This window comes from Berghia stephanieae, chromosome 5 (assembly GCF_034508935.2).
Source record: "Berghia stephanieae isolate SIO BIC M18660-M18661 chromosome 5, UCSD_Bste_1.3, whole genome shotgun sequence".
Lineage (NCBI taxonomy): Eukaryota > Metazoa > Mollusca > Gastropoda > Nudibranchia > Aeolidiidae > Berghia > Berghia stephanieae.
In genome coordinates this window covers 77,258,527-77,273,261 of record NC_088364.1, presented here as the reverse complement: position 1 = coordinate 77,273,261, position 14,735 = coordinate 77,258,527, and the positions used below count along the sequence as shown (strand labels likewise).

General features: G+C 34.5%; 1 protein-coding gene across 2 annotated transcripts in view; it reads left to right on the top strand.

Annotated features, from left to right (window-relative positions):
- LOC144973640 (microsomal triglyceride transfer protein large subunit-like) overlaps positions 1–14,735 on the top strand; it is a 51,736-nt gene that overhangs the window by 5,361 nt on the left and 31,640 nt on the right. For both annotated transcript variants that reach the window (XM_078916341.1, XM_078916342.1), the window contains exons 3-5: positions 101–285; positions 11,620–11,832; positions 13,753–13,872. In XM_078916341.1, coding sequence (XP_078772467.1) covers positions 101–285; positions 11,620–11,832; positions 13,753–13,872 — 518 coding nt within the window. The remainder of the gene's footprint in view (positions 1–100; positions 286–11,619; positions 11,833–13,752; positions 13,873–14,735) is intronic.

Here is a 14,735-nt window from a genome sequence, read left to right as displayed (position 1 = left end):
GTAATAAAGTTTTTTGTTATTAATTTTGTTTATAGTCTTTTTTTTTTTTTGTGGCTTTTATAAATTCGAAATAAATTTATTTTGCATAATTGTTTTTTAGGTGCTGGTTTGAAGTATGATCCATCTACTACATATTCGTATTCATACTCGACGGATGTTCAGTTCAACGACGCCAACAGTAACCTAGAGACAAGGCCTCAGAAAGATGTGGGTGCAAAACTTGATCTAAAATTTCAAGTTTCATCTTTATACAAAGATGAAGATATTCAGCTTTTCAAGTTACATGTAAGTAACAGTTTTGTTTTCAAACTTTGGTTGTGAGGAGACATTCGTGATTTTATTTAACATTTGAAGAATCATAAAATATAATGAAAAATGATTTTCACACTAACTGAATGGACTAACCCCACCTCAATCACCTCGTTATTTTAATCCCTCTTTTATTTTTTTTAAAAGAAAAAAAAAACATTTTAAAACAGTTTGGTCAGAAAACTCGTCCTTCAAATACCGATCTGTTAAAATGTCCCTCATTTTGTAAAAACTCTCAAACCTGGGACCCCCAGGTTTGAGAGGTCGTGACAAGATGAGGGTCATTTTATTAGATCTGTATTTGAAGGAACAGTTTAGGAATGCAACGGTCTGACTGATTCAACTGCGTGAATGTTGTTCTTTGTTTGTATTTATTCATCTTCGTAATGTTATTCATCAGGTTTTATTCCTACTTACTGAGTGTAGTACATCTACTGTCATGAATAGGGTACAGAAGTATGATGTCAAAATAATGGGTCCTATTTCATTAGAAGTGTATAACCAGTGATTACATACCTTATGTAATTGATCTTCTGGTTTCAGAGTGATGGCATCTTCTTCTCTAGTCTAGATATATGCTGTTCGTCAATAACAATCATCCATCCTCGCTCTTTAGCATCCTGTAATCCTTAGAATCTGCCTATACATCCTGCTACCAAAATAGTTATGCCACATTATGTAACCTATTCATTATTAGTCCTCTGAAGGACTGGTTACATACACACTTCCAAGGATTTTGGAACTGGAAAAGTAGATCTGACGTCACAACTTTTCTTCCCTATTGTTAAAATATTATATTTCTCTCTCTCTCTCTCTCTCTCTCTCTCTCTCTCTCTCTCTCTCCTCTCTCTCTCTCTCTCTCTCCTCTCTCTCTCTCTCTCTCTCTCTCTCTCCCCTCTCATCTCCTCTCTCTCTCTCTCCTCTCTCTCCTCTCTCCTCTCTCTCTCCCCCCCCCCCCCCCCCCCCCCACCCTTTCAAGCTATGGAATTTAGTCATCCGAGACTCAGTACACACTTTTTTATTTACTGTTTCCCTCTAGCATTTCTCTACACCTCTAATGTTATTTTCAATCGATAAGAATTCTTGGTCGTGGCCCTCAACTGATCTTAAGACAGATAGAGGCATCTTTTGCTCCTCTTTTAACTTCTAAATTTGAGGTCATCTTCCACTTAGCTTTCTCTCCTTGTGTTTGCTCTGGAATGAGTCTACAGACTTAAAGACCTGGGTTGAGATTCATAGGACATTCAAAATTTAAATGCATGTTTCTCTGAAATTTTTTTTAATATTTTTTTTCTTGTTTTTTTTTTTTGTTGTTTTTTTAATTGAAGCACAATAATTTAATGGAATGTTGAAATTTTGACTAACAGCTCAAATTCAAATATGGATGACTCCGACATAGACCATATTGAGGTCATGGATCACCTATAGGATTGCCGTAAAGTTTTATACTTTTGACAAGTGGTACACATTCTTGTTCGTCGTTGGAGAGGGATTGTTGATTTTTTTGTTAAAATGGGACTCGCCATCTGAAGCCAGTGTTTTACCAGCGACTCAGATAGTGAAAATTGGCTTTTAAGTCAAAGTTATGACATTTTATATGTGTTAAAATACACTTTAGTGAAGAATGAACATTCTATTGTAAACCAATTGTGTTTCATGTTTTGAAATTCTTACCATTTTCAGTTTAAATTCGAGATTATGATTGTCAGGGTGGGGTGTTTGCGTGTCGATCCAGCTTTCGGGTTCGGCAGTGATGTCTGTCCGGGCTATTTGATCCTTTCAGTCCAGCAGCTCCATCTTCGTCCTGCTTTTCTGTTAGGATCTGCTTCATTAGCCTTTGGTCAACCAAGACCTACCCACAAGGCAGTGGTGCTGTAATCTTTGCATGGTTTGGCTGATGTCTACTCGGCCTTGTCAAAGGGCCTCCCATGATTTTGGTCCGGGACCGCTTATTTATTAGTACTGGCAGTTACCCCCATTACAGGACATTCCCCCATGTCCACCTTCTGGGAACCCACCGGATTGGAGTGTTTGCCTTCGCCTGGTGCTGGACAATCCCTTCTGGAAATGACAATGTTCACAGTAATTTAAATTCAATTTACGGAATTAGATTTGCCTTGACATAATACTGATGAGAGGTGCTCTGTTATGTAGTTTTGGTTTTGGTATCTATTCAGGTATATAACTTTTTTGCTTTTCTTTTCTTTTTTAAAATTCACAACTTTATTTCAGCAGGATATATATATATATAATAGTGACGGGTATGTATTGCTTCTTTGTCTGAGGTTTTGGGATCTTATGGTTTATTAATTGCACTCTTTTTTTTTAATTATTATTATCAAGTACCTTTTTTAATATATATATAATCTTATCCAGACTAACATTCTTTCCAAGTTTCTGGGTGGGGATCCTGACCTCCCATAGTGGGCAGGGAGGTACATACTGTGTCTTCTATCCCCATATATCTATTTTCCAACATGCTTTCTGTCTTTGTCTTGGAATGAGATTACTTGGTTTCTTTCCTGGCCCTGGTCGGGGTCCTTGCTGGGAGGGAAACAGTCAAGTGCATAGTTATTGTTTTGGGAGATGATATTTTTTTCCTTGTAAATCATCTCTGTTATGCTTAGTTTACATATTATATTATATAATTTGTAAGCATTTGAGTGTGTTCCTCTTAGTTCGGGCCTGTGCTTGTGTCTGGATGAGACTTTTAGGTGATCTCAAACTAAGTACTTTGATAGTGTGCTCTTGGAATCTACATCTGTTTCCTATTTGAACCAATTCCCCTTTGTCTCACCTTTTCTTTTGTGCTTTAATTGTAATTCTAGAACTTTTACTATCCCATTGTCTTCCTTTTTACTGGCACTTATATGACCTTAATGTGTTGCAAGCGCCGTAAAACCCTTAAAACAAAACAAAACAACATTTCCAAGTTTAACATTTTCTCTCATGTCACTTCAGGTAGAATTTGTTTTTTTTTTTTTTTGTGTATTAAGTTTATTTTTGAGTTCTCGAGTTGCTGATATGTTCTCGCTTTGAGCAAAATCGCTAAGATAAACGGTAAACAATCAGAAACACACACACAAACACACCCACATTTCTTTTTAATACGCCCTTCCACGCATGCTAATAATCGCTTAGGCATTCCATAGAGGAATATATGGATAATCCATCAAGAAACGTCTGATGTCACTTGAATCACTTGTGTTGTTCAAAATCACACATGATAGCAATATGTCCTTATATGCTTTTTGATTTTTAAACTAGGATGAGTCGATGGTTTTTGTTTTTGCTTTGTTTTGTTTTGTTTCTATTTCTTCTTCTTTTTTTTTTTTTAGATTTTATTGTATACCGTTTCTTTTTCATTTATGTTTCTTTTTTTTTTTCTTTTTTTAGATTTAATCTGTATTTCAAAATTTGGTGTTTTTACGCTTTGGGTGTTATCAATGTGTATTTATTTGCAGATCTGATAACCTTAATTGCTATGGTCTCATTTTTGTAATTGAAATAACCCTCAAACTACCAACGCAAAATATTGTCCATTACAACAATGTTAAATCAAGCCCAGGGATTGCGTTAGCCTGTCAGACCTGCAAATATGTACATACATGTCGGGGGATGTGATATTTTATCATGCTATGCTTGCAAGATGTGGTTAGGTGCGTAACGACGTGCACTTATTTATTTATATATGTACAAGTCAGTGCGTAAGTTTCATATAATCACTAGATACCTTTTTAATGAAATCAAAGTGAATACAAACTAGATATGCTTCTAGAAGCCATGGATTGGAAAAAGTAATGTAAAAAAAAAAAAAGATAAATATAAATAGGCTATAACAGCATCAATAATAAAATTAAAAAGCGAATGAAATTCTAAAGACAGGACTTTTTGGACTCAAAACCTGTCTTCAACCCTTTAAAGTTTTTAGCCTAAAACGTCAATTGATTAGTATTTTGTTCGTTCATGAAGCTGTTATATACTATAGATATATGTCAATGCTGCTCTCCTGGTTTCCGGTTGTTATCTTGTGAAGCGAAATGAATTGATTGATATCATTGACGTGTAACACTTGATGAATTCATTGATGACGTTTATCAATAATTCAGGTTTTATCTATCTATAAGGCTGTCGTGTATTTTTTTTAAAGAACACAGTATGTGCTATTTGGTTAACATTCCATATATACTGTGCTTTTTTAAAACAACGGTAGATGTTGGCCTATTCTGCTGGTCTCTGAAGTAAAAAAAAAAAACAAAAACACACACACACATTAAAAAAAAAAAATTGATCAGAAAACTCGTCATACAAATATCGATATATTAAAATAATCCTCATCTTGTCAAAAAACCCTCAAAGTTTGAGAGGTTTTTTTTTTTTTTGTTGTTGTTTTTTATTTATTTTTTTCTTTTTTTTTTTACAAGATGAAGGTTATTTTAATAGATCGATATGTAAGGGAAGACTTTACGATGGTTACGGTCTGGCCGATTCGACTATATGCTAGTAAAGGTAAGCCAGATATGACCTTGACCAAGAATCCTTAAAAGTGGTAAACGAAATAATGTATAATAAGCATAATGTAATCAAAGAGGATATAAAAAAAATACGGTTTGTTCAGCATACCATTATTTCAACCTCCGAATAACATTAATAGATAAAACCAACAGATTGTCATATTTTATTATGACATTATGTCAAAATGAATCGGTGACTGAATACATATTATGTCATGATGAACTGTCATATCCACCGTGTCAGTCTCTGACCATGTCACTGGGGGAAAAAAGAAAAAAAAAAGATACTTCTTGTGCGGCTGCGTTTTTCAGCTTGAGCTTTTATATAGCGCAATATCCACACAATAACGGCTCAAATGGTCCCTGACCAACAGCAACATGTAACATGTAGAACCAGACATGACGCCTGTTAGGCGATACATAATATTACAATTACAAAAGAGCCTTTTCCAAGGACTCAACTGTGCGTCGAGCGAGGCTCGAACCCAGGACCTTCCGATACGAAAGTGTGTGTGTGTCATGCTACATAACCGCACTTCCTACACGACTTATCGATATAGATAAGATACATCTCTTGATGCTGGGGATTTACTTGTAAACCCATAACAATGATTGACAATGCCAGTCGGGTATTCCGTACCAACACTGTAAACTGTGTTTATCCTTAAACTTAAAGGATTATAGTCTGATTAATACAATTTATAGAGATATATCTATGGATAGAACGAATTTGACGTCACTCAGGTCTTTTCAGGGGTGTTTTTTCTTTTGTTGTTTTTTTTTTTTTTTTTTTTTGGGGGGGGGGGGGGGGGGTTGTTTGGGTTTTTTATATTCAAAGATTTATCTAACGCAATATCTAGTTAACGTGCTCAAAGCGCTTTACACGGGATCCCCAGCCAGCAGCAACCCTTAACATGTAAGACGAGATGACGCCTGTTAGGCGATATTACAAGTTGTTTTGTTTTTGGGGTTTGTTTTTTTTTTGTTGTTGTTGTTGTTCTTTTTTTGGTTTTATTTTTGGGGTTTTTTTTTGTTCCTTACATAACATTGTTCACGGCCGGTTGCTCATATTACATCTGAGTAAGGTGAGAAAATGTGAACAAAGAACCTTTTTCAAAGGATTCAACTATGCGCCGCTCAGAGCGAGATTCGAACCATGGACCATCCGATCTGAAAGCTTGTGTTATACCACTAGACCACATGGCCGCACAAAAATCATTTATTGGCATCCCTGCTTATTAACATAAGATAACCGTATCACCGCTTTTAAGTTTATTCATTTTGCTATCGATAACAATATTGTGATAACCGGTTCTTACCAACGCCTTCGTTAGAGTTTACGAAGGCTGCGTTCTGACACGTCAGCGCTGCAGAACGGCCTCATATACAACCTGTTCATTGTAGAAATTATATAATATGTATATATATATATATATATATATATAGAGAGAGGGGAGGATAATATACAAATATCTAGAGTGTGTGTAGGAAATTATTATGTGTGTATCCTCATAAGGTTGCGTGTAATTGGTTTGTCAGCATCGTCATAATATAGATAGATAACTGAGAAGTCCAAGTAAAGGTTTGTTGGATGAGTGGATCAGGAATGGGTGGTGGCAATCCTAATATGTTATGGTAGGTTAGGTGACAAAGTAGTCAGACCTGCCTACTGTTAGGAAAAATTCGTATAATTACGAAATTTTAGCTCCAAATTCAGAATTTCACGAGCATCTCTAAGAAGTCATTCAAATTATTGAAAATGAACGTTGATGACAGACTGGCTACATGGTGTTAAGAATTTTGAAACTGTTATTTAATCCTTGTGAATGAGTAAATTGTTGATTTTAAAAGTTAACTAGATATAGTGACTACGATTTTCACCTCCGAAAAAAATTACGATTTTTAAAAGATTTTCAATTAGGCAGGTTTGCAAAGATGTTAGTATAGTAGTCCTTCAGAGCCATAAGGCCAAGGGAGCAGGGGATTATCCCGGTCTCCGTGGCGTTAATGGGACAAAACCATTTGCATGCTAACTTTTGGTTAGGACACTTAGTACTTAGTACATACTTGCCAGTAGATCTAACATGTAAATTTATCACATTATGTTCCGGGGGTGCAAAAAAAAAAAAAAAAAAAAAGAATCATGGGGACCCTTTGAGCTTTTATATAGAACAATTTTTGTTTTTATTTGTTTTGTTGTTTTGTTATGTTTTTATTATTTTCCTTGTTTTGTTGGGGTTTTTTTATTGTGTTTGTTTTTGTATTTGTCTTCTTTTTTTTTTCTCCTCTAAATATCTTTTTTGTGATCTTATAATGACATCTAGCTGTCATTTTTTTATTTCTGATTAGTCATTCTCACAGCTTAAATCAGTTCCCGACAGTCCATGGACACGTGTGTTAATCATTGCATACATTGGACGTTCGTGTTCAACAAAGCACTTGACAGACGTGAGATGACAATGTGTACACGTCACAAGTGGATAGACTAAGCAATTACACGTGTTGACCTTTAAGTTGATTGTTTTATTATCATTTCCATACTAATCATCTCTGGATTGTTTTAATGTAGCTACTCCTGATCATATTATTATTATCTGTCAAGCCCTTTAACTTTACATTGTGTGTCATCTAACACCCCCCCCCCCCCCATTAAATATGTTAGTAGTAGTAGTAGTAGTAGTAGTAGTAGTAGTAGTAGTAGTAGTTGTAGTAGTAGTAGTAGTATGGTAGTATAGTAATGGTTAGTGTTAGTAGTAGAAGTAGTAGTGGTAGTAGTAGTAGTAGTGATAGTAGTGGTGGTATAGTAGTAGTAGTAGTAAGTAGTAGTAGTAGTAGTAGTAGTAGTAGTAGTAGTAATAGTAGTGTGTAGTAGTAGTATTAGTAGTAGTAGTAGTAGTAGTAGTAGTAGTAGTAGTAGTAGTACCGATCATATTAATATAGTAGTGATAGAATGTACATGTGTGTCAAAATGTCAAATGAGTGTATGATAGTATGTTAGTGTGTATGTTAGTAGTAGTAGGGGAAAGTAGTAGTAGTTGAGGTGATAGTAGTGTATGTATGGGTGGTAGTAGTAATGAGATATGTAGTAGTATAAGTAGTATGTGTGTAAGATAGGTTTAGTATTAGTAGTAATTGTTAGGGTATGTAGGGTAAGTATGAGATAGAAGTAGTGTAGTGTAGCGTAGTTGAGTGAGTAGGTGTAGTATAGTGTAGAGTAGTAGTAGTAGTAGTAGTAGTAGTAGTAGTAGTAGTAGTACCGAAACTTCAAATTCAAATACCGATCGAATAAAATGACCCCACGTGTGCCAAAAATGTCAAACCTGACGTGTTTTTATTTTTGGTTTTTTTTTCTCGATGTTTTTATATGTATGGGGCAATGTGTGCTGAATTGCAGGTCTGATAGCCCAAATTGTTATGGATGGGCTGGTTGTTGTAATGGAGATACTCTCAAAACAACGCAACATATTGTCCGTTACAGCAACGTGTTTAAAGAAATCCCTTTATTCATCCCATGGGGGAAATTTGTCTCTAGGGTCTATTCCAAGGGAAGACTGGAATAACACAGCGTCAGTCGCAGTGCAGCGCCGCAAATTGAGCTAGGGCGAGGTGACTTTCTCGAGGCGCAACGGCGGGTGATCTAACGGTACCTTTCGGGTACGAAGCAAAGAGCCTACCGCTGAGCCACGCTGCCCTAGTATGTCAAGCTCATGATTGCGTTCGGTTATCAGACCTGCTTATATGTATGCGGCAGTTTGAAGACGCATTGCCACTGTCACTGTCAATCGATATTCGAATTAACAGTTTTCTGTCAAAAATCGTTTGTTTTGTTGTTTTGTTTTTGTTTTTGTTTTTTTTTTTATGTTACTTTTTTTCAGGAAAGAGGATTGTTTTTTGTTTTGTGTGTGTGTGTGTGTTTTGTTTGTTTTATCTGTATTTGTCGTTTGTTTTTTTTTTTAAAGGGGGGGGGGGGAGAGAGAGAGAGAGAGAGAGAGAGAGAGAGAGAGAGAGAGAGAGAGAGAGAGAGAGAGAGAGAGAGAGAGAATTTCGTATGTTTGCCTTATATTTGTTTTTTTTTTTTTTTTTTGTTTTTTTTTAAATTATTTTTTTCGTTTGTATTTGGTGGGGGTCTTTTGTTGTTTTTTTTTTTTTTTGTTTTTTTGTATGTTTTGTTATGTTGGTTTTTTTTTTTTTGTTTGTTTGTTTTGTTGTGTTGGTTTTTTTTTGTTTTTGTTGTTTTTTTTGGTGGGGGGGGGGGGGGGGGGAGTTTTGTGTCTTTCTATTTTTTCTCTCTCTGTTTTGTTGTTATTTTTGGAAAGTGCCTTGTAGTATAAATGGGCATGACTATTATTTTTTTTTTTTAAGTTACTATCCTTTAAACTTTAATTTTATCTATGCCTATTTTTATAGGCCTTAAAGTGTAACGTAGATTTATCCATACCCCCCTTCTCCTTTGAATGATAAAGGTGATTGTATCGTAAGTCGTGGATTGACGCCGAACGGTGTGGACTTTGCCCATCCAATATCGTACACACACACACACACACACACACACACACACACACACACACACACACACACACCGCATATCGCATTGTTTGATTGTGACCTTGTGAGATGCGGGAGTTTTTGATTAACTAAATTGTTTGTTTTCCATTACGCACTATGCAGGAATTTGGTATAGAGTTAAAATTAATAGGTGTTGTTTCGTTGTCTCTGAAATATAGATAGTATGAAGTTGACGTCACTCGTGTCTTTGTTATTGATTTTGCCGTCCTCGGTTATGAGTAATTCTCACTAAACTGTATTAACCAGATAATAAACGTTCAAGGTTACATATATTTTTGTGTTTTGGTCCGCTATGCTTCCGGAAGGCAATGTTGTGAGCTTCTTAGCCAAGCGCATACTATCTATAATATTGTTGAGTTCAGTATAGATAGTATGCGCTTGGCTAAGAAGCCCATAACATTGCCATCCGGAAGTATAACGGACCAACACACAAAACTGTGTATATCCATGAACGTTTATAATGGGTTAATACAGTTCAGTGAGCATTACTCATAAACGCGGATGGCAAAAAACAATAACAAAGACCCGAGTGACGTCATCTTCGAACTATCCATAGAGTTAAGATTAATTGGTGTTGTTCAGTTGTCTCTGAAATGTATGGATGAGTTCACTATAGAGTTAAAATAAATGTTGTTTTGTTGTCTCTGAAATGTATGGATGAGTTCACTATAGAGTTAAAATAAATGTTGTTTTGTTGTCTCTGAAATGTATGGTTGAGAGAAAGAGAAAGAAAGAAAAGAGGACGCTTTGAATGAAAACGATGAAACTTCGTTTGGCTTTGTTGTCTTTTGCTATGACACTCGTCTTCTGATCTGCAGGTCCTAGGTTCAAGTCCCGCGCAAAGGTCAATCCTAAAAGATGGCTCTTTACTCACCTTATCTAACAGTACTCAGGTGTAAAATAATGAGGACATGGGCAGCCATATCATTGTTTTTTTGCCACCACTCTTCCCCCCCCCCCCCAACCCAAACAAAAATAACTTAAGTATCTCATTTTACATTTCTAGTATTTCGTTATTGGTAGCAACGGACCCCTTTTAAGCAGTTGAGCTCAAGTGGATATTACAGTTCACTCCGCTTAATCGCACACTCAGCTTATACGCTACACATTCCCGAAAAACGGATTTTTTTTCTTTATATAATCGCTCCGCTTAATCGCACACCATATGGAAGCCGTTTTTTATTGGGTTTTTTTTTTAAAATTTGTTTTGATTTGTATTATTTGGGAAAGGGGGGGGGGAGGGTCTGTTTTATTTTGTTTATTTTTTTTTATTATTTATTTATATGTTTGGGGGTTTTTTCGGGGCTTTTTGGTGGTACAAATCTTCATGGTTATTTTATAGGGTCTTTTTTTTTTATATTTGAATACTTGAGTTCCCGATATCTTCTTTTTTCAGTGGTCAAAATCTTTCATGGTTCCCTACTTCAGTTATGTTTATTGTATTATGATATTCCCAATTACTTTTATTTTTATTTTTCATATATATATTTATCATTTTCTCTTTTTTGTTCACTATTTATTTCTCACTATCTCTCAATATTTATGGACTGATTTTAACCACGGTATACTCATGACTCAGAATAACCCTTGTTTCATATAATCACCTAACATAACACAATTTAAAAAATTGATTGTTTTTAGGTTTTCATGGAAATCATAAATAATGATAAGAAGGAGGAGGGGAGGAGAGGGAGCAGAAGACGTGAAATGTTTTTTTTTTTTATTGGTGGGGGGGGGGTATTCATTTTCTTTTGTTTGTTTGTTTGTTTGTTTGTTAGTTTTTGTTTTATGTATTGGTGGGGGTTGTTTTTGTTTTGCTTGTTTGTTTGTTTTTTTGTTGTTTTTTTTTTTTATCGTAATCTACCATAAATAAGTAGACGAATCATAGAATCATACTGTTGAGTAAATTTGGTGAATGACGGTTGAGATTGTATTGTGCCGCTGAGCTATCATGGGTATTATTATTATTATTATTATTATTATTATTATTATTATTATTATTATTATTATTATTATTATTATTATTATTATTATTATTATTATTATTACTATTATTATTATTATATTATTACTATTATTATTATTATTATTATTATTATTATTATTATTATCATTATTATCCTCATAATCATCATCATTATTATCATCATTAAATTTACTTTTTATTTTGGTCAGTGTTTTATATACTTTATATTAACTTTTTAAAAATTTAATTCTTTATTTTTCTCAGATAACCGAAGCACACGTTTCCAGTGTGGTGAGGCCAGATGTCAACGGTCGTCCCTTGACAGGCAGTATTTTAACGCCAGCATACTTTGAACTCACAGGAGATGTGGTCGGGAGTTTGAGGTTTGCTGCTTCAGACAGCACTTTTAGCCGCAATGTTAAAAAAGGAATCATCTCGTTGTTCCAAGTACAGAATCAGGAGGGAAAGAGAACTGAGGTAAAGAATGGGCGAGGTTTTTTGAATTGAAAATTCTATATCTTATCTTATTTTATCCTACAAAAGGCTTAATAGGAATTATCCTTTAAATGCCTTATACAATAGTTTATAATTACATAGTCTCATATAGCTTGCATTGTATCAGTCACAGACAGTTTTACACAACTTTGAATATCAGGAAAAATGTATCAATACGGCAATGTAAAATCGAAAAATACTTTTATAGAATACTAGTAATTATATATTATATATATATATATATATATATATATATATATATATATATATATATATATATATATATATATATATATATTTTATGAGTGTTGGTGGGTACTTGTAGGTACGAAAGTGCTCGATAATGGTGGTTAGAGCTAATATATAAATGTAAATTTTCACTCACATTATTCTTGCCAAGACGATTCGTTTCAGTGTTCCCACCTCATCAGTCGGCATAATCCATTTGTAAGAAAAAAAAAAAAAAAAAAAATCATATCATATCGTTTTTTTTTTCTTACAAATGGATTATGCCGACTGATGAGGTGGGAACACTGAAACGAATCGTCTTGGCAAGAATAATGTGAGTGAAAATTTACATTTATATATATATATATATATATATATATATAATATATATATTATATATATATATATATATATATATATATATATATGTAATCTATATATGTAGATGAAACAGATTCTTTTTAAGATAGATATTTGTACAACTATATTTCACATTGGAAGAGATCTTTTTAAGACTTTTTAAGATAAATTACTTTTACAGTTATAGTTTGCTATGAAATAGACTCTTTTAAGGATAGATTATTTGTACAGTTATATTTCACGATTAAACACGACTCTTTTTGAGATATATATTTTTATACAGCTATATTTCGCAATGAAACAGATTCCCTTTGATATTGGTCATTTGTACAGCTGTATTTTGCTATGAAACAGACTCTTTTTAGATAGATTATCCATACAGCTATATTTTACTTAAAATCTATCTGATATGATTTTTGTGTCTGGTATGAGAAGCAAGACATGTTTGTGCTGTGTGTGTGTGTGGGGGGGGGGGGTGTTTAAGCCAATTTAATTTGTAATTTAAACTGAGTCTGATGTTTCAGAGTTATCAGAGACATTATAGGATTTCAGCATTATATGCTTCAGTGGTAAGGCACTCAACTTCTGACCTGTAGTTTTCATGGTTCGAGTCCCACTGCTTAAAGTTGAGTTCTTGGGAAAGCCTCTTCACCCTCATTTTTTCGCTGTACCGGGTGTAAAATGATAACTTGGGTGACGACAGCGTCGTTTTAGTGCCCACAGGTATTGGGGGTCCCAACAGCTCATTTGGTAGAGCACTCACTTCACAAACAAAGGGACTGAGATCAAACCCCATGTGCGGTCGAGTTTTTTTTAATGAACCCCCCTGCTCACCCAGCAGTGATTATTGGAGGATGGCTGGGTCTGTTAGATCTGTTGAAAAATACTTTGCAATAGACTAGCATCTTGTCCAAAGGGTAGCAAGCTATTGCTATTGCCTGCTTAATGCTATAGAAACTGGGATAAACTTCGAAGGAATTCCTACTATTCACAAGGCATTATGTCATATTACCTTACATGTTGGTGTTGGATTTGGTATCCCTAGTAAAGTACTTTGAGCACGTTTAATGGATATTATGCTGTATAAAAACTATGTAAGATTTTTTTTAAAGATTGAATTGACGTAACTTTGTACATTCATTAGAGATTTAGGTAGGGTTCCAAAATGAAAATTTTACTTTTTTCTTTTTTATTTTTTCAATTTTTCTTTTGTTACTTATTTTTTCCTGTTTATTTATTTATTTATAGACGTCTATATTTATTATTTATTTTTTTTTTTTAAATAAGTTTATTTAATAATTTTTTTGTAAATAGATTGATGTGTCAGGTGAATGTGATGTGAGATATTCAATACATGAGGCAGGAACTGTGGAGAGGACCAAGACGAATTGCAAAAATATAGAAATCGCCAAGGACTTCTCAACGGCCAATAAGGTAATTATGTACTTCTATGTCTGTAATCGGAAGAAATCGGTCTGTAATGGAGATAAGTGATTTTTGCTTCTTTATTTGTATTCTTTATTGTATTTTATCACAGAGCTGCCAATTCCTGTTTTTACCTGTGATTTACCAACTGTTTTTTTTTTTTTTTAGGTCATTAAACTATAAATCCTGACATTTTCTAACTTGGATTTCTAACTTGTTAATCTGTTGACCTGATGTGAATTTTCACAAATACTTATTTGTAGAGTATATGTCAGAATTGCTTTTGAATTAGTTTTTTTAAAATCTACTGGGGATTGAACCTCAGACCTCATGATTGCCAGTCAGACAGGTGGTCAAGAGGCCTTAGGTTCAATCCTCTGTTGGGCCTGTTTCACACACACCATTTCAGATTTCGATGGTCAGCGCATCAAACCTCTGAAGTCTCGATTTTCACGATCAGTGGATCAAAACTCTAAAATCTGCATATGAGTTTTGCGCATCGTGTTTTATTTAATTTTCATCAGATGTCTGATCCACCCAAAATTAGATAAAACATGGTGCGCAAACCTCATATGGAGACTTGAAAAGTAGAAAACAGTAGAGGCTGCCTGAAGCCGGTGATCGTAAAATACTAACGAAAGAGTGGAAATGGAGAGGCTTCGTATGGGAACAAAACAGACAATGGACTTTTGGGTTCAAACCCATCGTCAGCTTAACAATACACAAATAAACTCGGAAAACAAATAAAATATAATGAAAAATAACTTGTATCGTCTGTACTCAATGGTGGTTGCAGTCATTGTCCATTGTCTGTTTTGTTCCCATACGAAGCCTCCTCATATGGTAGACTGCAGAGTTTTGATCTGCCGATC